This window comes from Ornithorhynchus anatinus, chromosome 11 (genome assembly GCF_004115215.2).
Source record: "Ornithorhynchus anatinus isolate Pmale09 chromosome 11, mOrnAna1.pri.v4, whole genome shotgun sequence".
Taxonomy (NCBI): domain Eukaryota; kingdom Metazoa; phylum Chordata; class Mammalia; order Monotremata; family Ornithorhynchidae; genus Ornithorhynchus; species Ornithorhynchus anatinus.
This window is the reverse complement of record NC_041738.1, coordinates 57,658,300-57,686,045: the sequence shown is the minus strand read 5'-3', so window position 1 is coordinate 57,686,045 and position 27,746 is coordinate 57,658,300. Positions and strand designations below refer to the sequence as shown.

At 52.2% G+C, this 27,746-nt stretch overlaps 1 protein-coding gene across 2 annotated transcripts; it reads left to right on the top strand.

Moving 5' to 3' along the window:
* CBX1 (chromobox 1) lies at window positions 1-24,980 on the top strand. Of its 2 annotated transcripts, none has more exons than XM_029075244.2 (5): window positions 1-112; window positions 18,348-18,521; window positions 19,355-19,532; window positions 20,470-20,564; window positions 24,769-24,980. In XM_029075244.2, exons 2-5 carry the CDS (start codon window positions 18,382-18,384, stop codon window positions 24,911-24,913), a joined length of 558 nt encoding a protein of 185 aa, XP_028931077.1. In that variant the 5' UTR covers window positions 1-112; window positions 18,348-18,381; the 3' UTR covers window positions 24,914-24,980. The 2 variants fall into 2 exon arrangements, with proteins under 2 accessions (XP_028931077.1, XP_028931076.1); XM_029075243.2 differs by having other exon boundaries at window positions 2-112; window positions 18,345-18,521.
* Window positions 24,981-27,746: the final 2,766 nt, after the last annotated feature.

Here is a 27,746-nt window from a genome sequence, read left to right as displayed (position 1 = left end):
GGGGCCCGGCGGCGGCGGCGCTGAGGAGGGGACGACGAGGAAGCCACAGCCTCCCCGCCCGCCCCCACACCCGCGCCCCTTCCCCTCGGGCCCGAGCGGACGCTGCCCCGAGGTGAGGAGCCGCCCCCCTCCCCCCCCGCCCCGCCTGAGGAGAAGGAGGCGGGAACGGCGCGCGTGCCCCGGGGGGCGCGTGCACGGGCGGGGCGCGCATGCGCGCCGAGCCCCCCCCCTCCAGGGCCACATGGGGTTCCGCGCTGCCCGATTGTCCCTTCCTAGCGCTTAGTGCAGCGCTCTGCACCTAGTAAGCGCCCAATCGATGCGGTGGAGGGGGCGGGGACCGGCCGCCGCCCACCTGGCCGGTCCCAGCGCTCAGCGCAGTGTCCCGCACGCGGCCAGCGCGCTGGGCTGGATGCACGAGGGAAGAGCAGGGTCCCAGCGGACGACTGATGGTGCAGCCCTCTGCGAAGCGCTCCGGGGGGTACAGAATAACGGACTTAATGATAGTGGTATTTGCTGAGCGCTGACTACGTGCCAAGCACTGTTCGAAGCGCTGGGAGGGGATACAAGGTGATGAGGTGCCCCCCCCACCCCGTGGGGCCCAAGAAGGAGCAGCGTGGCTCAGTGGAAAGAGCCCGGGCTTGGGAGTCAGAGGTCATGGGTTCGAATCCCGGCTCTGCCACTCGTCAGCTGGGTGACTGTGGGCAAGTCACAGTGACCTCATCTGTGAAATGGGGATGAAGACTGTGAGCCCCACGTGGGACAACCTGATGACCCTGTATCTCCCCACCGCTTAGAACAGTGCTCTGCACATAGGAAGCGCTTAACAAGTACCAACATTATTATGATCTTGTATCTTCCCACCCCCCCAGCGCTTAGAACAGTGCTTGGCACATAGCAAGTTTAGACCTTGGGAGTCAGAGGTCATGGGTTCGAAGCCCGGCTCTACCACTTGTCAGCTGTGTGACTGTGGGCAAGTCACTTAACTCCTCTGTGCCTCAGTCACCTCATCTGTAAAATGGGGATTAAGACTGAGCCTCACATGGAACAACCTGATGACCCTGCATCTCCCCCAGCGCTTACAACAGTGCTCTGCACATAGTAAGTGCTTAACAAATACCAACATTATTGTTATTATTGTTATTAAGCGCTTAGGAAAGGACAGTATAACGGAGTTGGTAGCACGTTCCAATCAATCAATGGTAATTAGTGGGCACTGACCGTGGAGACTATAACAGAGTTGGTCGCACGTTCCAGTCGATCGATCGATTGAGCACTGACTGTGTGCAGAGCACTGTACTAAGCCCTTGGGAGTATGCTACAACAGAGTTGGTAGCATGTTCCAATCAGTCAGTGGTGTTTAGTGAGTGCTTACTGTGTGCAGAGCACTGTACTAGACGCCTGGGAGAGGACACTGAGCAGAGTTGGGAGACATGTTCCAGTCAATTGTATTGATTGAGCGCTTACTGTGTGCAGAGCACTGTAGTAAGGACTTGGGAGAGGCCATTATAACAGAGTCAAGAGACACGTTCCAGTGGGTCGTATTTATTGAACACTTACTGTGTGCAGAGAACTGCAGTTAGGTGCTGGGAGGGCAAAATATAACAGAGTTGGTAGCACGTTCCAAACAACTGTATTGAGAGCTTACTGTGTGCAGAGCACTGTACTAAGCCCTTGGGAGAGGACTCTGAACAGAATTGGGAGACATGTTCCAGTCAATCGTATTTATTGAGCGCTTACTGTGTGCAGAGTACTAATCCTGGCTCCGCCACTTGTCAGCTGTGTGACTTTGGGCAAGTCACTTAACTTTTCTATGCCTCAGTTCTTTCATCTGGAAAATGGGGATTAAGACTGAGCCCCACATGGGACAACCTGATTACCCTGTATATACCCCGGCGCTTAGAACAGTGCTTGGCACATAGTAAGCATTTCACAAATTCCGTCATTATTAAGTGCACCATTATTAAGTAGAGAGTTCATAAACATGTCCCAATCAGTCGTATTTATTGAGCGCTTACTGTGTGCTGAGAACTGTACTAAGCGTTTGGGAGAGGTCAGTTTAACAGTCAATAGACACATTCCAGTAAGTCATATTGAGCTTACTGTGTGGAGAGAACTCAATTAGGCCCTGGGAGGGCGAAATATAACAGAGATGGAAGCACGTTCCAATCAACCAGTCGTATTGAGCGCGCACGGTGTGCGGACGACTGTACTAAGCGCTTGAGAGGGTACAGTATAATAGAGTTGGGGGTCTCGTTCCAGTCGATCCGTCGTATTTATTGAGCGCTTACCGTGTGCCCGCTTACTGTGTGCCAGCCCACGGTGAGCTTAGGGGCTAGAGGGAGACTGCTCCGTGGCATCGGGCCAGGGGGAGGGGGTGGCCTGCGCCTCCTCCGAAGAGGAGGGAGAAACTGGATTTGGGTCGTGGGGGCCGGTGGAGACAAGACCGTGGCCGTGAAAATGTCCGAAAAATGTCCCTCTTTCCTCCTCGCCCCCTCCTCCATCTCCCAGTGACATGGCAGATAAATGCCAAACACTCCAGGCTCCAACAGGTCTCCTGGCCCGGACCAATTTCTAATGGGATGCTTCTGCTGGGAGGGAAGGGATTTGCCAATAACAGCAATTTCCACTTCCCCCCCAAGTTTCTAAAGAAGCTAGGTTCAGTCTAACAGCTAAACTCTGGAATTTCTCTGAGACTTTTGGGGTTTTTTTTGTTTATTTTTATTTTTTTACCCATTCTCTGCCCTCCTGGAGCAGCATTTCATTCGGTGAACATGGTGGGAGGCGATGACAGATAAAGGATCCCCCCGGTCCCGTCACCAGAAAGTGTGAGGAGTTGTCTGTGGTGTTTAGGAAAAGTTCTACAATGTCACCGGTTTTCAAACTTGTAACTAAAGTCGGGAAATGATTAGTGCTGCCTAGATGCCTTCCGGGCATGGATATAGAAGATGGCGTGAGTATACAAGTGTTGGGAGGGTCACTCTTGGAGCAAGGAAGAATCTTCTGGCATTTCAGCCATTCCCTATAGTGATGGGGTTTTGTTGGGTTTTTTCCACTGACTCGAAGGCCTTAAGTTGTTTTTCATTAAAAACAAACAATGTGCCCTGTTCCCGCTCCTGATTTCTGGATTAGAGAAGAAGGGTCTGGGTTCTAATTTCGGCTCTGCCACTCGTCTGCTGGGTGACCTCGGGGAAGTCATTTCACTTCTCTGGGCCTCAGTTCCCTCATCTGTAAAACGGGGATTAAGACTGTGAGTCCCCTGTGGGTCAGGGATTGTGTCAGCCTGGTTAACTTGTATCTTCCCCAACGCTTAGGACAGTGCTTGACACAGAGCAAATGCTTAACAAATGCAATTATTATTATTAAGAGACTACAGGTGCTTTTTTTTCCCCCACTCTGCCTTTTACACAGGAAATGCCTAGAAAGCTTGTTCCTTGACTCTCTAACGTCTCAAAATAATTAAATTACAAACCACTGTCATCTTCCAATAGATTGTAGAGGTGGTAAACCAAGCAAGATCGGGCAGTTTGCCAGGCTGAGAATTGTTGCTAATTCGTAAGCTCTCTGAGGGCGGGGATCGTGTCTGAAACCTGTGTCATGCTCTCCCAAGTTGCTTAGTGTAGTGCTTTTCACACGGTAGGTGCTCAGTAAGTACCAGTGATTGATGGAAATTTTGAGTCCTCACTCCTAGTTCTCTCTAGCCAATGATATTCCCGTGAATGGGCTCCTCGAGAGCAGGGAGCCAGTCTTCACATCCGTTTGACTCTCCGAAGCATTTAGTACAGTACTCTGCACAGAGTAAATGCTCAATAAATACTTTGGATGTGTATATCCTATCTTCTGCCGGGGATGCCGTAGTATGGCGCCTGGCACATAGTATGTGCTTAATAAATACCATAAAAAAAGCAACACCGGGGCATCCCAGAAATTCCACCTTTCATTTGGGCAGTCACAGCCCTGCAGGGGAATTGGAGGTTGGTTTTTGTGAGGGAAATTTGCCTGGAGCCCTTTGACACTTTGGCCTTCCCCCGATGGTGGGGAACACTTTTCCACCACGGAGCTCTGCATTCTCCTCCTCCTCCTCCTCCCATCACCTTCTTCCATGTTTTCTTCTTTCTCAAACTCAGCTCGAACAGGGGGAGTTTTTAGAAGCCAAACTGGGCCTCAGAGACCAGTGTATCTTGCAGACAGTCGGGGAGGAGTCCAGCCTCCTGGCAGCTTCTCCGTTCAAAGCAGTGAACAGTTCAGTAATAATGGTATTTAAGTGCTTACTCTGTGTCAAGCACTGTACTAAGCGCTGGGGTAGATACAAGCTAATCGGGTTGGGTACAGTCCCTGTCCCACGTGGGGCTCACGGTCTTCGTCCTCATCTTCCAGATGAGGGAACTGAGGCCCAGGGAAGTTTATTTATATTAATGTTTGTGTCTCCCTGCCAGTGTAGACTATAAACTCCTCGTGGGCAGAGAATGTGTCTTTTTATTGTGTATTGTTGTATTGTACTCTCCCAAACGCTCTGCACCCAGTAAGCACTCAATAAATACGATTGAGTGAATGAAAGTGACTTGCCCGAGGTCACACAGCAGACAAGTGGCGGAGCTGGGATTAGAACCCTGATCCTTCCAACTCCCAAGCCTGCGCTCCATCCGTAAGGCCACGCTAATCCACGGACGCCCTTAAGGACCCGGTGGTTCAGCTGGCTCCCAGCTCGGGCGTGATTTGTGGAAGCTGCCCACGAGAGAGCCCGGCAGCAGCTCCCTTGGCATGGCCACGGCTTGGGGCTCCGCAAGGGGCCGGAGCTCCACCCTCTGAGAAAGTGCGTGTGTCTCTGTGCGTCTGCCAGTGGAGAACGCAGGCTTTCTGCATTTTCCAGTTTTCCATCTGGAAAGCATTCATTCCAGCCACGGCCAGAGGCAGCTCAGAAACGCAGTGGAAGGAGGGGGTCTGACCTGGACAGCGTGTGTCCTCGTCCACCCCCAAACCCCCACCCCCTCCACTCGCCTCTCGATTTTGTTTTTTAAGGTGAGTCGTTGCTCTCCTCCCTGGGCCAACCCTCTCTTCCTCGTTTTTGTTTCCCCGCGGCGGCTTGTCTGTCGGGTTCGACTCGCTGCTGCTCTCTCGAGGAACGGGTTTGCTCTAGGCTCCACGGCCCAGGAGCAAGATTCGTCCCCGAGCCCTACACACAGCTCTTTAAAAAATTATTGACCTTGCTTCTCTTTTCCCCTCCTCATGCTGTGATGCATGGGGAAACTGCTTGTTGCCTACTTTCTCTTTGTAGTTTCACCCATTCTTCCCCCCTGACTGACGAGAAGCAGGGTGGTCTAGCTGATAGAGGCCAGGCCGGGGAGTCAGAAAGACCCTGGTTCTAATCCTGGACCGCCACTTGTCTCCTGTATGACCTTGGGCAAGTCACTTCACTGGGCCTCAGTTTCCTCATCCAGAAAATGGGGAGGAAGACTATGAGCCCCATGTGGGACAGGGCCTGTGGCGCTTAGTAGAGTGCTCCGCAAATAGTAAGCGCTCAATAAATACTATTGAGTGAATGAATCTGATTTGCCTGTCTCCACCCCACTGCTTAGTACATTGCCTGGCACATAGTAAGCGCTTAGCAAGCAGTATCATTATTATTACTTTTGTTCGTGGCACATTTCCAGTTCTTCACCTGAGCTCTCCTTCTAGGTTGTCCACTCCATGAGGGCATTCATTCAATAGTATTTATTGAGCGCTTACTATGTGCAGAGCACTGTACTAAGCACTTGGAATGTACAAATCGGTAACAGAGACAGTCCGTGCCCTCTGACGGGCTTACAGTCTAATCGGGGGAGACGGACAGACAAGAACAATGGCACTAAATAGAATCGAGGGGAAGAACATCTCATTAAAACAATAGTCAGTCATTCGTATTTATTGAGCACTTAGAGTACATAGAACACTGTACGAAGCGCTCGGACCATACGTACGAACTCAGTTGTCCTCTACCACGTCCTCTGCACTCAATGCTTAAGAAATACTATCAGTCGAACACTATCAAGAGCAGGGAACCCGTCTACCAACTGCTCTCCTGAGCGCTTAGTACAGTGCTCTGCACCCAGTAAGCTCTCAGTAAATATGACTGGAGGGGTTCTTAGGAATCAGTTTGACACCAGGCATAGCTACATGAAGTTTATGCTTTCAGAAAAGAGACGTAAAGGCTGACGATCAGCTTGGTCGGGCTTTCTATCGAACCTGCGTCGACCACCAACACAGTAAATACAATCTGCAGTATTTACTGAAACTCATTACTGTGACCGTGAAAATCACACGGCTCCATATGGATCGATCAGTCGTGTTTACTGTGTGCCGAGCACTCCGCCAGGTGCTTGGGAGAATGCAATAGGTCAGAGTTGGTAGAGAAGTCACCTGCCCACAAGGAGCATAGAGACTAGAGGGGGAGACGGACATTAATGTAAAAAAATGGGGGATATGTTAAAAAAAAAATAAGTGCTGTGGGGCTGAGGGAGGGGCGAATGAAGGGTGAAAATCTAAGTGTAAGGGTGACACAGAAGAGAGTGGTAGGAGAGGAAATGAGGGTCTAGTCTGGGAAGGCCTCTTGGAGGAGTTGTGCCTTCAATAATAAGGCCCTGAAGATTGGGAGAATGATGGTCTGTCAGATATGAAGTGGGAGGATGCTCCGGGCCGATGGCAGGACGTGGGCGAGAGGTCGGCGGTGAGATAGATGAGATCGGGGTCCAGCGAGAAGGTTGGCTTTAGAAGAGGGAAGTGTGCGGGCTGGGTCGGAGTAGGAGAGCAGCGAGTGAGGTAGGAGGGAGCGAGAAGATGTCCTTCGATGAGATGATTTTGTCTAGAGAAAGGTTGCAACCGGCCCACCCAGTGCATTCAAGCTTCCTCTCCTCACAGAAAGAGAGCGAGACAGAGAGAGAGCGACCTCCCTCACATAGAACTGCTCATTCTCCCCTGGCCATCTGCTCCAGGAGAGGGGGATGTTCCACAGCCATTTAGCGTGGTGTTTTCCCCGATCTGGAAAGGGAGGGTGAAAGGAACGGCCCAGAGAATTCCAGAGCTCTGTGCATGTGAAACCCGATCCACCCACTTCCTACCACTCCTCCACTCCCACCTTGGAAGGATTACATGTCGGTGGCCGCTTTTTCGACAGGAAAACTATCGTCCAGCGTGCTGGGTAGCTGGGCCCCTGTTAAGTGTGTTCAGCAGAGGCCCCAGAGTCTGTGCGTTCGGGGAAGGCGGTTTTTGGCCGCTGTAGTCTCCTGGCTGAGGGTCAGAAATACATTTAAACCAGACCAGTCAAGGGTTTCTCCCCCCGCCCCGCCCCCATTCCTGCTTCCTGAGTTTTCTTCCTTTCAGTGATGCTGCTCGCATTTGGCCGATTGTCTTCCTCTAATCTTGTAAACATTAGGCTGGAAGAAGGTCACAGGTGATTTTTCCTCTGATTCGCGAACTGGGGAAAAAAAAGGAACCCATGAACTCTTTTAAAAGCAGTGGTCTTGCGAGTGTGGAGTTCCCAAAAAGTTGCGAACTGAGCGGTCCCTATCCAGGAAGTCTGAAGCCCCGACGACCTTCCCCGGCCTGGTCTCCTAACCTTGTTTGGAGAAGGGAGGGCAGGGGGTTAAAGAGAGGAAATTTTAGCCGAGTGACAGTTAGTCGCTGAGTCCTAGGCCCGTGCTCTTTCCACCAGGCCACGCTGCTTCCCAGGATTTCTGTCCTCTGGTTGCAGCGGCTCCGCAAGGGTCTCATCTTGCTTGGCATTTGATCTCTCCCCCCCTTCACCCTCCCAACCCTTGGCAGCCAGTGCCAAGGGGATAATGCAATGCCCAGCAATCTCCCGTGGTTGGATTGAGCGGTCCCTGTGCCACTCCAATGTCTTTGGCAGGGAACCAGTTAGAACTCTCTCTCTCTCAGCCTGTCTCTCCTCCATCCACCAGCCTCATCAGTGTCCCTAATAATAATGTCTGTCAGTCAGTCGTATTTATTGAGCACTTTGTGCAGAGCACTGTACTAAGCGCTTAGGAGAGTCCATTAGAACAATATAATAGTCACATCCCCTACCCACAACGAGCTGAGAGGGCAACTGGGTCTGGCCCCTAAACGGTATTTATTAAGCGCTTACTGTGTGTCAGGCACTATACTAGGCACTGGGGTGAATACAAGCAAATCAGGTTGGGTGCGGACCCACAGTCTCGATCCCGTTTTACAGTTGCGGAAACTGAGGCACAGAGAAGTGAAGCGACTTGGCCGAGGTCACACAGCAGACAAATGACAGAGTCGGGATTGGAGCCCAAATCCTTCTGAATCCCAGGCCCGGGTCCCATCCACTAGGCCACACTGCTTCTGAAGTGGCTAGAAAGCGCCCTGAAGGTTTCGATTTTAATTGGTGAGCCATAAATCGCCCCACCTGATTATGTGGGCAGCTCTATTCCATTGTACTCTCCCAAGCGCTTAGTATTCATTCAATCAGTCGTATTTATCGAGCACTTACTCTGTGCAGAGCACTGCAGGAAGCACTGGGGAGAGTACAATAAAACAATGAGCAGTCACATTCCCTGCCTACATCAAGTTTACAGTCTGTGAGAGGAGACAGACATCAGTATAAATAAATAAAATGAGAGATATGGACATAAGTGCTGTGGGGCTGGGGCCCGGGCTGGGGGAGAGCAAAGGGAGCAGGTCAGGGTGACGCAGAAGGGAATGGGAGATGAGGCAAAGTGGAGCTTAATCTGGGAAGGCCTCTTGGAAGAGATGTGCCTTCAATAAGGCTCTGAAGGAAATGGAGAGTAAATTGTCTGCCGGATTTGAGGAGGAAGGGCGTTCCGGGCCAGAGGCAGGACGTGGGTGAGAGGTCGAGACCCAGTGAGAAAGTTAGCACTAGAGGAGTGAAGTGTGCGGGCTGGGTTGTGAAAAGGAGAGTAGTGAGGTAGGAGGGGGGCAAGGTGGTGGACTGCTTTAAAGCCAAAAGTGAAGAGGTTTTGTTTGATGCAAAGGTGGATGAGGAGCGGGAAGAGTATGAGCTCAATAAATACCACTGATCGATTGATATGAAGAGTGAAGTTTGTTCTTGCAAGTAGTTGGACAAGGCACTTAGTGGAACATAGAGAGGATTCATTCAGTCATACTTATTGAGCGCTTAGTGTGTGCAGAGCACTGTACTGTAAGATCCAACTCCCAGCTTCAGATCACATGGGAAGCAGCAGGACGTAGTGGATAGAACGTGGTCTTGGGAGTTAGAGTTAGAAGGTCATGGGTTCTAATCCCGGATCTGCCACTTGTCTGATATGTGATCTTGGGCATGTCGCTTCACTTCTCTGGGCCTCAGTTACCTCATCCGTAAAATGGGGATTGAGACCGGGAGCTCCGTGTGAGACAGGGACTGAGTCCAATCCAATTTGCTTGTGTCTACCCCAGTGCTTAGTACAGGCGTTCGGCACATAGTAAGCACTTACGTATTATTATTACACTTCCATTTGCTTCCCCCCATGCTTCCTCCAGGTGTTGTGGGGTACCCTCAAGGGTCTGACTTTCTCTTTTTCTTTCTTTTTTATTTCTTTTCGACAAAGTTCTTTCTTTCGAGAGACGACGTGGCCTAAGGTATAAGGCATGTGTCTGGGAAATCAGAAGGACCTGAGTTGTTGTCCCAGCTCTATCACTTAACTGCTGGGTGACCTTGGGAAGTCGCTTCACTTCTCTGCCCCTGAGTTCCCTCCTCTGTAAATTGAGGGATTAAGATCATTAGCCCCATGGGGGACAGGGACTGTGTCCAACCTGATTTGCTTGTATCTACTCTGGCGCACAAGTAGCGCTTAACAAATCTCATAAAACAAAGACAAACCCCCTAAAACATAATAATTTTGCTGGGTGCCCAATCCCCTGTAGTGCAACCCTACTCCTCGAGGAGGAAGGCACCATTATTCTCCTTGAATTCACTGGGATTGGTGAATTCAATGGTTCTGGCTATTGACATTGAAATTTCCTTGGCAGTTGTTAAAGAATTCCCATGTCAGACCACTCCATGTTTGGACTTGCAAACGTTGGTTCATTAGGATCGCTGGCGGCCCTGACCTGGAGGATCTGGACCCGGAAGCCCATCCAAAACCCTGACCCAGCCAACTACCCCAGTGGATTTGGGTGGGCTGACAAAGTTGACCGTGGCATAGCGGATAAATCACGGGCCTGGGAAGCAGAAGGTCATGGGTTCTAAGCCCTGCTCCGCCACTTGTCTGCTGTGTGGCCTTTGGCAAGACGTTTCACTTCTCTGGGCCTCAGTTACCTCATCTGGAAAATGGGGATTGAGACTGTGAGCCCCACGGGAGGCAGGGACTGTGTCCTACCTGATTTGCTTGTATCCACCCCAGTGTTTAGTATAGTGTCTGGCACATAATAAGTGCTTAAATACCATAATAATAATAGGACTGACCATTAGTGGCAGGTGGAAGGGTGACAGTGAGATCGGGCATTATTTTCGGGTCTGGGCTGACTGCCCAAAATGGCCCAGCACACAGACCAAGTCTCCACCGACGCATTTGTTACTCGTTGGTGTTGGGAACTAGTTTCTTCGAAGCAAATACATGGTTATCATATTGACGTTGACCATGGCGCCCTCAGAGGGAATCTGGCAAATTGGAGACTCTGAGACTTCCTAGACTAAGCCCCCATTTTCTTTCCCTCCACGTCGACTAAATACTTTTTTAAATGGCATTTATTATTATTCATGGTATTTATTATTGCCAGGCACGTGACCGTGTCATAGGTGGGGCTCACCATCCTAATCCCCATTTTACAGATGAGGCTACGGAGACCGAGAGAAATGAAAGCGGCTCATCCCAGGTCACCCGGCAGACGAGTGGCGGGGCCGGAATTAGAACCCAGGTCCTTCTGACTCCCGGGCCCGGACTCTATCCAGTAGGCCACATTGCTTCTTGTCCTTGGTGGTGGCCCCTTTAAGCATTTTGGGTGCCACCTCTAGCTCACGGTACTTATGTCTTATGTCCATATCCTCTAATCTTCTTTTTAATGATATTTTTAAGTGCTGAGTACCCAGGCCTAAACTCCATCCATTAGTCCACCCTGCTTCTTCGTCTCGCTGTTGGTAATGTATTTTCATATCTGTCTCCCGCCGTGGGCTGTAAACCCCTTGCGGGCAGTGTCCACCTAGTCCACTCTCCCAAGTGTGTAGTCCAGAGCTCTGCGCTCAGCACATCCGCCGCTGGATTGATCTGGATGGGGATTGTTTGACCCTCCCTCCAGGCCAGATTGGGATTCAACTGAAAGAGCAGCAGAGGAAAGCATGGCTCCGGCTAGGGGCTGGAGGCAGTTTCTGCAGAGGCTTTGCTTTCTGATTACCAGGTCTGCAGTCCCCTCCTCCACCCCACTTCTGTCGCCCCTCCACAAACACACACACGCACTTTCTCCCTCTGCCTCTCCCCACTCCCCCTCCACCCTGTGGTTGCACACCCTGCCTGGCAGCTACCATTTGGAGCAGTGGTGGGTGGGCACATCTGTTCAGATGATTGAGTTTTGAAGCACTGCCCTGTGGAGAAGAGACCTAGGGAGGGGGAAGTAGAGCCAGTGACTTCTGTTTGTGGTCCTGGGGTGAGTGGAGCAGACTGGATTGGATTTGGGGGGGAGGGGGTGGTTCTGGGGAGATTGAACAGGCAGGGGAGGAAGAGGAGGAGGGGAAGGCTTCTTCTGCGGCTTGTTTCCAACGGCTGCTCAGTGACTCGCGACGGCCATGCAGCCTCACAGGATCAACCGGGTCAGAGGGAAAACTTTTTAAAATTGGATTTTTGCATAAAAATCGCATCTAGACTGTGAGCTCACCTCTAGCCTGTGAGCAGGAAATAGGAAATAGGTCTGTTGTTTTGTACTTTGCCAAGTGCTTTGTAGTAATAATAATGATGATGATCATGGTATTTGTTAAACGCTTACTGTGTGACAAGCACTGTTCTAAGCGCTGGGGTTGTTACAAGGTCATCAAGTTGTGCCATGTGGGGCTCACAGTCTTAATCCCCATTTTACAGATGAGGTAACTGAGGCACAGAGAAGTGAAGTGCTTATCCAAAGTCACAGCTGACAAGCGGCGGAGCTGGGATTAGAACTCATGACCTCTGACTCCCAAGCCCAGGGTCTTTCCACTAAGAGCTCAATAAATACAATCAACTAAATGATTTTTAAATTTTTTTTTTATTTTGAGGGACGTGTTCAAACATAAAGCTTCATAGGTAGAGTTTTAAGATGAGAGGGTGATCCTGTACCTATCTGTAATTTATTTATTTCTATTAATGTCTGTCTCCCCCTCTAGACTGTAAGCTCATTGTGGGCAGGGAATGTGACTGTTCATTGTTATATTGTACTCTCCCAAGCGCTTAATCCAGTGCTCTGCAAATATAAAGCATTAAATAAAGATGATTGACTGACTGACCAAAGTGAAGCTTCTGGCCCAAGAGAGCAGTTTCCCGCATGAGAAATTGGCAGGTGAAGGAGAGCCAGAGTCTCGGAAACTCTGGGGCGTGGGTGAATTTCTGTTTCCTGGCTGAGGGGTCATTGCAGTAGTCCAGCTCTCTTGCTGAACAGCACTGTTTAGATGGTGAGGTGTGAAATGAGGGGCTTCTGGCTTCCTCTCTCCTTTTTCTCTCCTGCCCTGCCTCCTTCATTTGTGGGCAGTTGGGAAGCAAACCTGTTTTTAAGTCTATTTTTCTAAGTGTCTTTTCCACCACCTAGGGCAACTTTATATGCATTGTAGGTGCCGAACAATATATGTAAAAAAATAATGGAATAGGGGTTATGACTGTAGATGAGAAACAGTGTGGCCTAGTGGAAGGAGTTCAGGCCTAGGAGACAGAGGACCTGGGTTCTAATCCATTTGCCTGCTGTGTGACCTGGGCAAATCACTTCACTTCTCTGGGCCTCCATTTTCCCAGCTGTAAAATGGGGCTGAATACCTGTTCTCCCTCCAACTTAGACTTGTGAACCTCATGTGGGACAGGGACTCGTGTCTACCCCAGCACTTAGAACGGTTCTCGACACATAGTAAGCGATCCGACAAATAACATAAGAAGACTATTGGAGACAATACGTTTAATAATCATGCGAGAAAAGTTGTGTAAATGTGTCCCGTTAGACCAGGGACTCTAATGGGATTCCCAGAGGAGCTTCTCTAGATTTCACAGAGCTATTGCTCACAATCAGCCAATCAATCAGGGGTATTTATCGAGCCTTTACTGCGAGTGAGGAGCCTTCACAAGACATGTTGGTAAAATTGGTAGACGTGCCCCTTACCCTCTTGGATCTTAAAACCTTGAGGGGGAGACAGGCAGACATGAAAATAAATTATAGATTATGTACATAGAAAGTGGGACTGACGGTAGGGTGAATAGTAAGTCCTTAAAAGGTACAGATCCAAATAAATAGGAGATGCAGAAGGGAGAGGAGGTTGGGGAAATGAGGGGTTCATCAGGGAAGACCTCTTGGAAGAGATTTCTAGTGGAGTTTTGAAAGGGGGGAGGCTGATGGTCTGCCCGAGATGAAGGGAGATGGAATTGCAGCTAGAAGGGGGAAGTGGGCGAGGGGTCGGCGGAGAGATAGACGAGATTGAGGCACAGCGAGTAGGTTGGTATTAGAGGAGCAAAGTGTGGGCCGGGTTGTAGTAGATGAGAAAGGTGAGCTAGGACAGAGAGAGCTGACTGAGTGCTTTAAGGAGTACCTGTTCGATGCAGGGGTATTCTGATGAGATTTTCAAGTTTGGCCACCCGATTAGCCACCAACTAAATCATCAGAATGATAAAGGCTTTTGCTAAATTTCACATTGGAGATTCTCGAGGAATGGGTAGGCAGGGAGTGAATGTTTTGTTTTGCTTTTTTAGAAAAATAATCCAGGCAGCAAAGTGAAGTGTGGACTTGAGTGGGAAGAGGCAGGACGCTGGTGAGAAAGCGGGGAGGGTCAGCGAGGAGGCTCATGGAGTAATCGAGGCGGGAGAGGACAAGCTCTTGGATCAAACAAGCAGTTTGGAGAGGAAAGGGTAGCTTCTAAGCAATGCTGAGCTGGGCTTCTAGCCCAGCTCATATCAAGCCTCTGGAAGGACCCTCAGATTTTGGCCCCATTCGATTCTAAATGGTTGTAAATAGTGGAGGTTGGATTGTCGCTAAAGAAAACCCTGCTGGGTGGTACTGGTCGTGCTGTTTATAGCCAGCACCACGCACGTACGCCTAAGAGAAGCAACGTGGCCTAGTGGGTAGAGCATGGGCTTGGGTGTCAGAAAGACCCGGGTTCTAATCCCGGCTCTGCCACTTGTCTGGCATGTGACCTTGGGCCAGTCGTCTTAACTTCTCTGGGCCTCAGTTACCATAAAAATAAAGGCACCCGTTTGTTCTGACCCAGCACTGTAGTCTATTCAGATGGATGAGTGTTGCTTGACTAACAGTCCCCGATTCTGTCTTCTACCCAAAACGCATGGTGAACATCCATATTATGGCCAGACTGACGATGGGAAATTTAGCCAAAACAGTGATCATTTTGATTATTTTGTTGGTGGCTACAACAAAATAATCAAGTGGCCAAACTTGAAGATCCCACCTAACGTTTCTGTGATGCCTCGTGTCAGCATGGCATAGTGGCTAGAGCACGGGCCTGGGAGTCAGAAGGCCATGGGTCCTAATCCCGGATCTGCCACGCCTGCTGTGTGACCTTGGGGAAGTCACTTCACTTCTCTACCTCAGTTACCTCATCTGTAAAAAAGGGATTGAGGTTGTGAACCCTATGTGAGACGGGACTGTGTCCAACCTGATTTGCTTATATACACCCCAGCGCTTAATACAGTGCTTGGCACAGATTATTATTATTTTATTATTACTACTATTGTCATACTGTGGATTTACCTATCCAGAGGTAAACCTGATGAACTCCCTCTGACTTAGAGTGAGCCCCATGTGGGTCAGGAAATGTCCAACCAGATTAGCTTGTATCTACCCCAGCACTTAGTACAGTGCCTAACCCATAGTAAACACTTAACCACTTCCATTAAAAAGCTATTTCATCAGCCCTATTGTCTCTGCAAGCTGGGATACAGAAATCAAGCCCTTACCTCTAAAAGGTTAGAGAAGCAGGGCTGAGCTCGTGGTCAGAGGACCTGGGTTCCAGGATCGAATCTGCCGCTCACCTGCTGCGTGACCTTGAGCAAATCGCTTACCTTCTCTGGGCCTCAGTTCTCTCAGCAGCAAAACAGGGATTCGGTCCCCTTTCCCCCTCTGATTTAGACTGTGAGCACCATGTGGCCCCTGATTATTCTGTATCTACCCCAATGCGTAGTACAGTGTTTGACACATGGTAAGCACTTAACACCATTGTTATTATCGTCATTATTATTATTTAACAAGAGGGCAGAGTTTCAAGGAGTTAAATGAAGAGAAGACTGTTGGAGGGGAGGAAAGAAGCTGTGGGGAAATGAATACAAGGTCAAGTGGAAATGAAAGAGAAACATTTGGAGGAAAATATTCCAGAAGCCTTGAAAGCTATGTTTCCAAGAACAGGCATATTGTAGGTAACATACCACCCGCTGCGACCCTCCAGGGCATCATTGCAAGATGCCAGAACAGACGAAGACTTCTAGTTTCTTCATCGCCCGCTAACGTTTTGGGATTAGGAAGCCTTGCACCAGTTTTCAAGGAAGCCGATGAATTTCGAAAAATGCTTGAAGACCCTGAGGGAGGTTACGGAGAGGTGTTCAGAAGGCATTGGCCTGCTACTTGATACTTTAAGAACAGGAGAAGGCAGCTGCTCCTTGTTCAACTTAAACCGGACACATTTTTCATGAGGAAGTTGAAGCATTATGATCGCAGAGAGCAGTTCAAGCTTCTACTTTTGCAGCTCCCTTCCAAGACTCAATCTCCCTGCAACTCATTCAGTGTTGGCATTTGCTCTCTACTGCTTAGTTTCAGTAGGATTTGGTGTTTAATATATAGTGCATAAAGGAATTTCATGTGTTTTGTTTTTTTAATAACCTGGAAATCTATGTATTAAGCACTTGGGAGAGTCCAGTACAACAATAAATAGACACATTCCCTGCCCACAACGATCTTACCGTCTAAATGTGGGGAGACAGACATTAATATAAAAAAAAATTACAGATGTCCTTTCGTGTGTAGCCAGCCTCTATTGATCTGGACTCTGCTAAGGGATTGGAATGGAAAAAGGGAAGACTTAGTATAGCAGCAGTCTTATTAGGCTGGTAAAGTAGCTTATTAATTTTTTTCTACAAAAGCGTTCAATACACGTTTTCCCACTCCTCAAGAACCTCCAGTGGTTGCCCATTCGTCTTGCCCCGTCCTATCCCTGCTTTCCCTGCTCCAACCCAGCCCTCACACTTTGCTCCTTTAATGCCAACTTACTCACTGTACCTCTAGCTTATCGCTGATCTCTCGCCTACATCCCGCCTCTGCCTGGGATGCCCTCCCTCTTTTTATCAAACATTCACTCTCCCCACTTTCAAAACCTTATTAAAAGCACATCTCCTCCAAGACGCCTACTCCAACTAAGCCCCCATTTCCTCTTCGCCCACTACCTTCTGCATCACCCTTTGACTTGGATTTTCATCCTTTATTCCCCCCTCCCTCATCCCCACGGCACTTACGTGCGTATCCACATTTTATTTATATTAATGTCTCTCTCCCCCTCTAGACTGTAAGCTGGCTGTGGGCAGGGAGCGAGTCTGACAACTCTGTTACCTTGTAGTCTCCCAAACCCTTAGTAGAGTGCTCTGCACACAGTAAGTTCTCAATAAATATGATTGATCAGTAATAATAGTAATCGTGACAGTTGTTACTAATGTGCTAAGCACTGGTGTAGGTAAATACAATCAGATTGGACTGAGTCTCTGACCCACATAGAGCTCACGGTGTAAGGGGAAGACAGAACAGGCATTTAATCTTCATTTTGCAGGTGAGGAAACTAGGCACGGGAGAAGTTAAGTGATTTGCCCCGGGGCACACAGGAGGCAAGCGATGGAGCCAGAATTCAAATCCGGGTCTCCTGACTTCTAGAGCTGTGCTCTTTCCACCAGGCCACTTGGCTTTTCCAAGGGTGTGGCCTGCAGAACCCCCGGGTAAAATGTCCATGAGCCTCCTCTGTATCCAAGGAAGAAGGTGGGGAAATGATGGGAAATTCCAGGTAAGGCACCAGAGTTACTTTGGGATTATTTAACTGAGGTTGTTCTGTATTTAGGTTTAATCCCGTCACTAAATAGGCAAAAGAGTGTTTCAGTTGAGGTTTCCTTGCTAGGAAAAACACTTAGGATTTAGCAATTCCAGTGGTGAATGATAATTTAAGCCTGTATTATGTGCCAGGCACTCTGCTAAGAGCTGGGGTGGATCCAAGCAGATGGGGTTGGACACCATCCTTGTCCCACGTGGGGCTCACTGTCTCAATCCCCATTTTCCGGATGAGGTAGCTGAGGCACAGAGAAGTGCAGTGACCTGCCCAAGGTCACACAGCAGACAAGTGGCAGAGCCGGGATTAGAACGATCTGAAACCTCGTGCCGTGCTCGATCCATTACGCCTTCCTGCTTCTCCAGAAGCTCCTTCCAGAAGCAGCGGGACTCAGTGGAAAGAGCCCGGGCTTGGGAGTCAGAGGTCATGGGTTCGAATCCCGGCCCTGCCACTTGTCAGCTGGGTGACTGTGGGCAAGTCCGTTAACTTCTCTGTAAAATGGGGATTAAGACTATGAGCCTCACGTGGGACAACCTGATTACCCTGTATCTACTCCAGTGCTTAGAACGGTGCTCGGCACATAGTAAGCGCTTAACAAATACCAACATTATTATTATTATTCTCAAGAAGGAAGGAAGCTGGTGCCAATTCCCAGCCTAGAACTCTTAGCAGGATTGGGAGAAGTGTTACCCGCAAGCTTGTGTCTTGGGCCTTCAGAGCATGGCAGTGCCCCACAAGCCTGGTAGCGATGGCATGCCCTCTCACATACAGAAATCCAGGAGCGCCTCTCCAGGATTCCAGCACCCCATCGGGACAGAACGTATGTCCATCTTCTTTCCCCTGACTCCCACTCCCCTCTCTTCCGAGAGACAGACACGCCCCACCCCACCAAGTCAGGACCGAGGTATGAAACGGGGTACTCCTTGGTAACTGCACGGCTACACACTTCATAAACTCAAGTTGGAGAGAAGCTTGTTGGGAGAAGGTCCGCCTTTCCTTTTCCTAGGGAAGGGGACTCGGCCCCGTTAATGGGAATGTTTGATTTGCCGGGGGGCACAGCTAAGGTTGAGGGAGACGCTGAGGAGGTTCATCCCTGGAGGTTCGGGTTGGGAAGGTCGTCGTAACTTTTCTCTCGCCCCTTTAGCAGCGTCACCCTGTAAACCGGAAAGCTGGCGGGCACAATGGGAAAAAAGCAGAACAAGAAGAAAGTGGAGGAGGTCCTAGAAGAGGAGGAAGAGGAGTATGTGGTGGAGAAGGTCCTTGACCGGCGAGTAGTGAAAGGCAAAGTGGAATACCTCCTGAAGTGGAAAGGCTTCTCAGAGTAAGTCCCCACTTTTTCCTCCCTGCTGCTCCTCGAGGATTTGTGGCTGGCAGCCCTGATAATCATAATAATAATAGCGATGATGATGATGGCGGTATTAATTCTTTGTGCTAAACACTGTGCTTAAGCACAGGGTATGAGGTGACCTCAAGACTTAAGCTCGTTGTGAGCAGAGAGTGTATCTACCAACTCAGTTGCATCGTACTCTCCCAAACGCTAAGTATAATACTCGGCACACAGTAAGGGCTCGCTAAATACCATCGACTGATTAGATTGGGTGTCATTTCTGCCCCCCTCCAGGGCTCCCAGTCCAAAAGGTGGAGTGAGAACAGGTTTCTTCTCCCCACGTTACAGATGAGGAATGGGAGAAATCTGCCCAAAGTCACCCAGCAGACGGCAGAGCCGGACTTAGAACCCGGGTCTCCTGACTCCGGATCCGTCTCTTTCCACTAGGCCACGCCGCTTCCCCCAGTATAAATGGAAAGGAATTTGCTTTCGCCGGAGAGCATCTGAGCTGTGCTGAGTAGCTAAGGGCCCCGTCTCCAGTCCAGGTCAGAGGCGGAGTCGAAAGGACCCCCCCGTCTCTCCTTAAGAGACCCCAGAGGTGCCGATTTCCAGCTCCCGCAGAGGAAGAGTAGATCGAGCGGCGCCCCAGCCCTCCCCCTTTTTCCCAGCCAAACGTCTGTTTCCGTTCCCTGGGCCAAGGAGCCAACCTCAAGGGCACCGTCCCGCTTTCCTTTCCAGAACGGGCAGTTCTGGGTTCCCTGCTCGCCCACTCTCGGTCAGCCTGCCCAGAGAGGCTGACGGGTGACCGGGTGACCCTCTGATTTCAGCGAGGACAACACGTGGGAACCAGAAGAAAACCTGGATTGCCCTGACCTCATTGCCGAGTTCTTACAGTCCCAGAAGACGGCCCACGAGACGGAGAAAACAGAGGGTGGCAAACGCAAAGCCGACTCCGACTCTGAAGATAAAGGGGAGGAGAGTAAACCAAAGAAGAAGAAAGAGGAGGTAAGGCTGGCTGCGCAGTCCCCGCCTTCCCTCGACTTCCTGCCTCCAGAAAGGCTTAGATGCCGTTCCGAGGAGGGTCCCCGCCCCCCCGACAGAAGTGTCCTCCGGACTATTGATTGGGTGACCTCTAAGTCCTGCGCCCTCCCCTCCCCCCGCCCCGTTGCCACCCTGGCTGATTCGTCCTTCTCCTGAGCGTTGTGGGGTCCGGGGCTTAGAAGCCATTTGACCGGTCTGCACTTTTTGATCCTCTGCACTTTGGAGATCTCTTCCCGGCTTAGAAGCGGGGCAAGATGGAAGGAACCAAGGGGCCGACTCCAGAACCGAGGTGCCCCTGCCCGTCGGCCGTCTGACCCGTTTTTTTGAATCCCGTACCGAGCCCCTTTCAGCTCCCCTTTGTGGCTGAGGAGAGCTGGGGCCCGTTGTGCTGAAGAAATCTGGCTCCTCTGTCTTATTTGGGAATCTAGCACCATATCTGCTTAGAAAAATGGACTGTATCACTCAGGTTGGTGTCCAGTTCTAGGCCTGGAGAAGTCTCTGGGAATTGGCAACCCAGACTTCTTCAAAGGAGTTGGGGTCGGTTTGTGTTTTTTCGTTCGTTTTTTAAAGTATTTGTTAAGCGCTTACTAAGTGCCAGGCACTGTACTAAGTGCCGTGATAGGTACAAGCTAATGAGGTCGGGCCCAGTCCGTGGCCCACGTGGGGCTCCTGATCTTCATTCCCATTTTACAGGTGAAGTTACTGGGGGACGGAGAAGTTAAGTGACTTGACCAGGTTTACACAGCAGACAAGTGGCAGAGCCGGGATTAGAACACAGGTCCTCCCGACTCCCAGGCTCCAACCCCTAGGCCACGCAAATTCCGGGAAAGGGGGCCGAATCTTCGAGGGGCAGCCGGTCTACGTGTCCCGTCCCCCCACAACCTTCCTTCTGGTCTTACAGTCTGAAAAGCCCCGAGGCTTTGCCCGCGGTTTGGACCCAGAGCGGATTATCGGCGCCACGGACTCGAGCGGGGAGCTCATGTTCCTGATGAAATGGTGAGTGGGCTCTGGCTGCAGCTGTGTCCTGTTCTCGCTGTTCTTCTCCCCCCGACCCCCGCCCCCGATCTGTTCCGTGCCAGAGGGAAGGAGCTGGACCTCCGCGATTCGAGGCGCCTAGGCGGGAAATCTTTATGATGGCGTGGTCCCCTGATTGGACTGTCAGCCCCAACGCCGGTCCGGACTCGCTTGTCACAGGTAGGGGTCCTTGGGATTCTGCGGCTCTTTGGCCATTTCTCCAGGAGGTAGGAGTCGTTGGGGCGGGGCGGGCAGCCTTCCCGGATCCCCGCCGACTGCGCTGTTCGTTGGGCGCCTTCTGTGTACTAAGCGCTGGGATGGATACAAGCAGACCGGGTTGGACACAGTCCTCGCCCCACGTGGGGCTCCCAGTCTTAATCCTGATTTTACAGTTGAGGGAACTGGGCCAGGGAAGGGCAGGGACTCACCCAAGGTCACGCAACAGACAAGGGGCAGAGCCGGGATTAGAACCCAGGTCATTAGGACTCCCAGGCCCCGGGCTCTATCCACTACGCCACGCTGCTTCTCTCCTCCGGAGCCTCTCGAGACAGTTTCAGGGTCAGAACTGCTCTCCCTTTAACTTGGGGAGGGGATTCCTCGGGGTCAGAGCCGGAACCTCCGGGGAGGATTGGCTGCCTGATGTGGAGCGGCCCCCCGCCCCTCGGCCAATCCCCTGCAGCCCCAGGGAGGCCAGGATGGGGCAGCCATTCATTCATTCAGTCATATTTATTGAGCGCTTCCTGTGCAGAGCACTGTACTAAGCGCTTGGAATGTACAATTCGGCAACAGATAGAGACCATCCCTGCCCGACGCCGGGCTCCATTCCCTGGTCGACCAGCAGCGGGCTCTGGGGATCCCGGGCCTCCTGGGCCTACAGGAAGACCCTCTTCTCAGGGTTAATCGGCATTACGGTATTTGTTAAGCGCTTACTATGTGCCAGGCACTGTCACCGAGTTGGGCTCATACGTGAAGCAGTCGCTTTTGTAAATGCAGAGTGTAAACACGGGCCGAAAGGCATCTTAAATAAAAGTAGCGCTCTTTCACAAGCCTACGTTTTTCTCCGCGTTCTTCACAGTCTCCCTCCTGCCTGTTTCTTTGATTGTCTCTCCCTCTGTGATCCGTTGTGCGGGAAGGTGGGGCCCTGACTGTGGGGCCAGGGGTAGATCTCCGTCTCTCTCTCTCACTTTCCTATCTCTCCCTCTCCTGATTGTCCTGTGGCAGAGACTTTGCCCCGGGATTCGAGAGCCCAGACCTCAACTAGATCTCTATTCTCTCTGCCGTTTCCCACGTGCTCTCTGGGTTTGATGCCCGATTTTTAGCCAGCGAGGTGTTAGTGCCCCCCTTCATCCGGGCAAGTTGCTCCCCCGACAACGCGGCGAATCCATGGCGTGGGCAGGAACGGAGGTCGGGACGGTGGCTCGCGGTTCCCGCTGGGGAGTTTTTCCTCTCCCGGGTCAGCCCCCGGCGCTGCGTTGAGTTGCCGAAGCACAGTCACTTCTGCTTTAATGCGCCTTTCCACTGCATGATTGGATCAGAGCCCGCTGGAAGAAGAGGGGTCCGTAATGCCGTAGTGAAACCTCAAACTGGTGCATTGGCCATTACCCATCTCCTCCAGGAAGCTTTCCCAGATTCGTTTTTCCTCTCCCAAGGTCATACGCTCCGAACCAACCCCTCACCGCTGCCCGAGGCTCTTCTGCCCACATCCTTGTCTGCTTCTTTTTTTTAATGGTATTTGTTAAGCGCGTACTCCGTGGCAGGCACCGTACTGAGCGCTGGGGTGGATCTAAATTAGTCAGGTCGGACACAGTTCCGTGGGCCACACGGTCTTAATCCCCATTTTATAGATCGTACAGGCCCTTAGAGGCGACGTGACTTGCCCAGTTGCGGAGCTGGGGTTAGAACTCAGTTCCTTCTGACTCACGGGCCCGGGCTCTATCCACTAGCCCACACTGCCCTTCTCCTCTGTTTAAGCCCATACTCAACCACCTAGCCATCTTTCCATTCCCTTCTTCCTCCTATGCGTCCGTCGCCCCCACCGGACTGGAAACTCTTTGAGGGCAGGGATGGCGTCTTCTGTCGGACTCTCTCAAGCACTTAGTACAGTGCTCTGCAGAAAATAGGTGCCCGGTAAATAAGATCGACAGACCGATTCTCGTTTGTGCCCCATCAGAAGCACCCGCTCGGTTCACCGGTGTTGCGAGGAGACGAATTATAAGACGACCAGTCGATCGTTAGTATGTTTCGAGCACCTGTCGGGAGCTGAGCGTTCTACAGAACGCTTGGGAGAGGACAAAGGTCGCTATTACCATGGTGACCCTGAAGTGGTTATAGATCAGTTCCCGGTCAGATGCTAATGAACTCAGAGAGAAATACAACGTAGGCCGCTCCAGACAGCCCGAGAGAGGTAGAGTTCTGGTCATTTTGAAACATCCTCCCCGGCTTTCCCATCCTTCCAGCCCCCGCTTGTTTTCCATCGGTACAGTGGTTGTGGCCGGAATAACTGGACATCTAAATGCTGACCCTCTGAGCCCGCTTGTGTCCCTGAAAGTGTTTCGGGGCCTGAGTGGGGAGGCCGTCGATAAACGGGGATGGGGGCCAGTTGTCTCTTTTGGAAACATGGGGGTCCTGGGTAGAGGAGCGGGCCGGACTGGCCAACGGGCAGCCTGTTCCGGTCATCCCACTGGCCTGTACTCCCGCTACCATCAGGCGACTCCTGATAATTAATAGTAGTAGTGATGATAATTATTATGGCATTTGGTAGGCGCCTACTCGTGCCAGGCACTGTACCAAGCTCTAGAGTAGATAAAAGGAAATCGGGTTGGACACAGTCCCTGTCCCACGTGGAGCTCAGAGTCTGTCCCCATTTTACAGATGAGTGACTTGCCCGAGGTCACACAGACAAATGGCAGAGTCCGGGATTAGAATTCACGCCCTTCTGATTCCCCGGCCCGTGCTCTATCCGCTACGCCGGGCTACTTCCTAGTAGTTAGTAATCGCGTCTCCTGGTCTCCGCTCAGGAGCCCGCCCAGTGCTCCGCTTCAGACCGCCCAGGCTCTCACGGAGGAGGGTGGCGGTGGTGAGACTAACTCTCGGTCGAATTTCGCGGGGCTTCCGCTGCGGCGATTCCCAGCCCAGAAGCCGAGCTCGCCGTCTCCGGCTTGCCCTGCCTTGGATCTCGTTGACTTCCATTACTGGCTCTGCTTCCCAAAGCAAACCTCTGGAGAGGAGGGATGAGGAGGGGAAAGATCCTTCGCTACGTGGGCCTCTCTCCTCCTGTCACCAGTGCAAAGCGGCAGTTTGGGAATAATGATCACATTTATGATTATGGTACTTGTTAAGCGCTTACTATGTGCCAAGCTCTGTTCTAAACACTGGGGTAGATACACGTCAGGCTGGACATAGTCCCCGTCCCACATGGGGCTCACACTCTTACCCGCATTTTCCAGACGAGGTAACTGAGACCCACAGAAGTTAAGTGACTTTCCTGAGGTCACGCAGCGGACGTGGCGGAGCGGCGATTAGAACCCAGCTCTTTCTGATGCCCGGGCCCGCGTTCTCTCCACTGGGCCGTGCTGGGAATCTGACCCGATCAGGGTTCGAGGGTGAACCCACTGTCGAGTGCTGCAATTGCAAGTTGCCGTAAGGGAGCTCCGGAGAGGGCGGGTGGGAGGGGAAAAGTAGAGCAGCCCGTAGCTTGGCTTCTCCCTCCCCCGCTCCCCGGCCCGGAGGAGCCAACAGCCCAGGAGCAGGTCTGGCCATGGACGGAGCGGAGCCTCTCATTGATGATAATAATCATGGTACTCGTTAGGCGTTTCATATGTGCCAGGCACCGTTCCAAGTGCTGGGGGAGATTCAGGTTGTCAGATTGGACACGGTCCCTCTCCCACATAGGGCTCACACTCTTAATCTCCATTTTACACACGAGGTGACCGAGGCCCATGAAGTGACTCGCTTTTAAGGTCACGCGGCAGATCTGTGGCGGAGCCGGGATTAGAACCCGTGAGCCGGTGACTCCCGGGCCCGTGCTGTAGTCGCTGAGCCAAGCTGCTTCTCTTGGCCGGGACCGGATCGCCCGCCGTGTCGCCCTCCCGCCCCCAGGAATCAAGGTTCTGAAGGCCCCAAGCCACGGGACCCCCCGGGGCCCGACTTTTTTTATTTAACGGGCTCCCTGTGCTCTGTCCCGCAGGAAAAACTCGGACGAGGCCGACCTCGTCCCCGCCAAGGAAGCCAACGTCAAGTGCCCGCAGGTGGTCATCTCCTTCTACGAGGAGAGGCTGACGTGGCACTCCTACCCTTCCGAGGACGACGACAAGAAAGAGGACAAAAACTAGCGCTCCGTCCCGGGCCCCGGCCGGCTTCCGGGTCACTCGTCTGACTGAGGGATTGGGGCGGGGGGCGGGGGGCGGGGAGGGAGGGGGTGGGGGGAGGCACACCGCTTGTCTCGACACCATAGAGGGGCTCGAGAAGATGCCCTTTGAAGAGGTGGTACGGTCTCCGCGCCCGGCCGCAAGCCCAGGTGCCAACCCGTCCCGGGGCAGGGGACGGACGGCGGTTCGAGGCTGCCCATCCTTCACTTTGCCCGAGAGGAACCTTCTGTGAAGGACAGACCTTGTGGAGACGGATCCGCGGGAGACCGGAGAGATACTGCATATCTTCAAAGAGCATCTCCGCGGCCTTCTTCCCGATAGTGTTAACTCTGCATTTTTACGGCGTAGCATGTGTGTAGTTTTTGGCTATCCCCAGTATATCATTTCGGGGAGGGGAGGGAGGGGACGGGGAGAACCGTCGTTTTTGTTAAAATGGGGGACCTTGGGAGGGTGGGCTGGGGGGGAGTCAGTGGGAGAGAACTGACAACTAATGATCCGTGTCCAGAATCATTGACCTTTCCACACCCGTCGGTAACTTCCCGAGGCCTGTGAGAGACTGCGTGAAGCTGTGAATGTCTGAGACCCAGGAGCTCGAGGACCCTCGCCACCGACCCCCTCCCGGGGTCTCTGCCCACCGGAGGTGGACCCCGAGATGCGAGCCTCCGTCACAGTCGAGGCCGGGTGCGGGGGGCCGGGGCGGGGCGGGGGGGTCAGATATTAACAGAAGTCCCTCAGACTCTGTTTTCGTCAAAGGTGCTAATTCTTGAGGTGGGTGGGAGGCGGCCGGGGAGAAGACGCCCACCGCCTCCTGCCCATTCCGACTTTTTAATCTCAGTCTGTTACGGAATGAGGACGGGGAGAGGAAATCCCCGGGGGTAGGGTAGGATTGGGGTCTCAATCCTAGAGCTTGGCTGGTCTGGACCCCCCAAAGAGCTGGCGGGTTTTATCACTAACAGCACAAGTTTAATCAAATCCCAGACGGATTGAATGATTTCTGTCACCCTGGGGCGATGGTTTGTTTTTGTTTTTTAAAAAAAAACTTTGACTAAAATTAAAAAAAAAAACAACACCCCGAGAATTACCCAAAACACTTCATGTCGTGAATCATGAAATCCACCAGTTCTCAACATCCTCTCGGGGGGTTCGGTAGAGCTGCGTTGTAAAGATTTTTTTTTTTTTAAAAGAAGCATGTGTTTAGGTTTCTGTGAAAACTTTGTTTAAATGTAAAGTAAGCGTTGGATTTTAACTTCATACCGAGCTCCGTCAGTTTTTTGTCTTAATAAAAATTTAGATTTATAATCCCCGATTTCTGTCTTGACTAGCCTCGTCAGACGGCCGGCTCGCCCGCGAAGCCCCGCCCTCTTACGCTCCGCAACCAGCAAGTGGCCAGGGTCCGGTCCCGGCCCGCCGGGACCACCCGCCCGCTGACCCTAGGATGGAGTTCCCACCCCTTGGACGGCAAGTGGCGTTTCTTTCTCCTGCCCCCCCTCGGCCTAAGGCTTTTCCATCTCACCTCACCACCACCCCCCTCCTCAAAACCGGAGACGGGCCCGGCGGCCTCTCCCTGAAGGGGGGCACCGGGAGTGGGGGGGGCTCTGCCACCTTCCCCCCTTCACACCCCACTTCCCTCCTTCACACTGGATTCTGAAGCCAAATCCAGGACTCCACCCATCTCACTGGCTTATTTCTAAGGTAAAGAAAGGCCGTATTGTTTTCCACTTATTCTGCATAAATCACTGTTTGCCCCGGGTGAGTGGCTGTTTACGAAGCAGGCAAATCGTCGTCAGGCTCTAATGGGTTTTTTGGTTTGTTTTTTGGTGTTTTGGGTTTTTTTCAAACCAAGAACAAATCCCAGAGTATCCGATTAACTCAATTCCAGATTCTTCCCGGGCGTCTAATAATGATTACGGTAACCGTTAAGCGCTTATTATGTGCCAGGCACCGTACTAAACGCTGGGGCAAATCGGGTCGGACACGGTCCCTGCCCGACGTGGGGTTGTCGGTCTCGATCCCGCTTTTACGGATGGGGTGACCGAGGCACAGAGAAGTGAAGTGACTTCCCCAAGGTCACCCTGCGGACGAGCGGCAGGGCCGGGATTGGAACCCAAGGCCTCCTGACTCCCAGGCCCGGGCTCCATCCCGTAAGCCGTGCCGCTTCTAGCAAGGGGGTTCCAAAGATTGGCGCCAATCTCCTCGGGACGGGAAGGACCGAGGAAGGTAAACGTCAGGTTGAGATTTTCACGGTTCGAGCTCCGGCCAGCGTCGGGGCAGGGTGAGTACTTTGCGGCCGGGGGCTGCGTCTAACCATGACGGCGGGTTTCTCCAGGAAGAGGAGCCCTGGGGCAGGGGCTGCAGCTTAACGCTCCCGAAGGGAGGGCAGTCGGCGCCCTCTCCCCCTCCCCTGCCGCCGGATGGGCAGGCTCGCTGCCCGCCGTGGGCCGGGGGAGGCGGACGGTCCCGTCGGCCATCTGGAAAAACCGCTACCGGCCCGCGTGCCGGTGGCAGACGCGGGGCTCGTCGTCTCTCCGGCCGGGTGGGTTGCAAGGGGACGAAGAGTCCCCGGTGCGCCACCTTCCCTCTCCCCCCAGCCCTATTTCTGGCCCGGCGTTCTCGTGGCCGACGCGTGTGTTTGTGTGTCGGTCGGATCTCCTCGTGCCCTCGCGAGGGCGGGCGCGCGGGCAGAGACCAGGCTTCCTTTGCTGCTTTTCGCCTGGACCGGAATGACCCAGACCAGCTCCTCTGCTTCGGAAACGAGTCAAGGCTGCCCTCACCCGTCTAGCGACGGGGGACCCGGGTC

Coding starts and splice junctions, on each gene's coding strand:
- CBX1 (XM_029075244.2), top strand. CDS start 18,382: ATGGGAAAAAAGCAGAACAAGAAGAAAGTGGAGGAGGTCCTAGAAGAG. Junction 18,522..19,354: donor AAGTGGAAAGGCTTCTCAGA/GTAAGTCCCCAC, acceptor CTCTGATTTCAG/CGAGGACAACACGTGGGAAC. Junction 20,565..24,768: donor CTCATGTTCCTGATGAAATG/GTGAGTGGGCTC, acceptor TCTGTCCCGCAG/GAAAAACTCGGACGAGGCCG.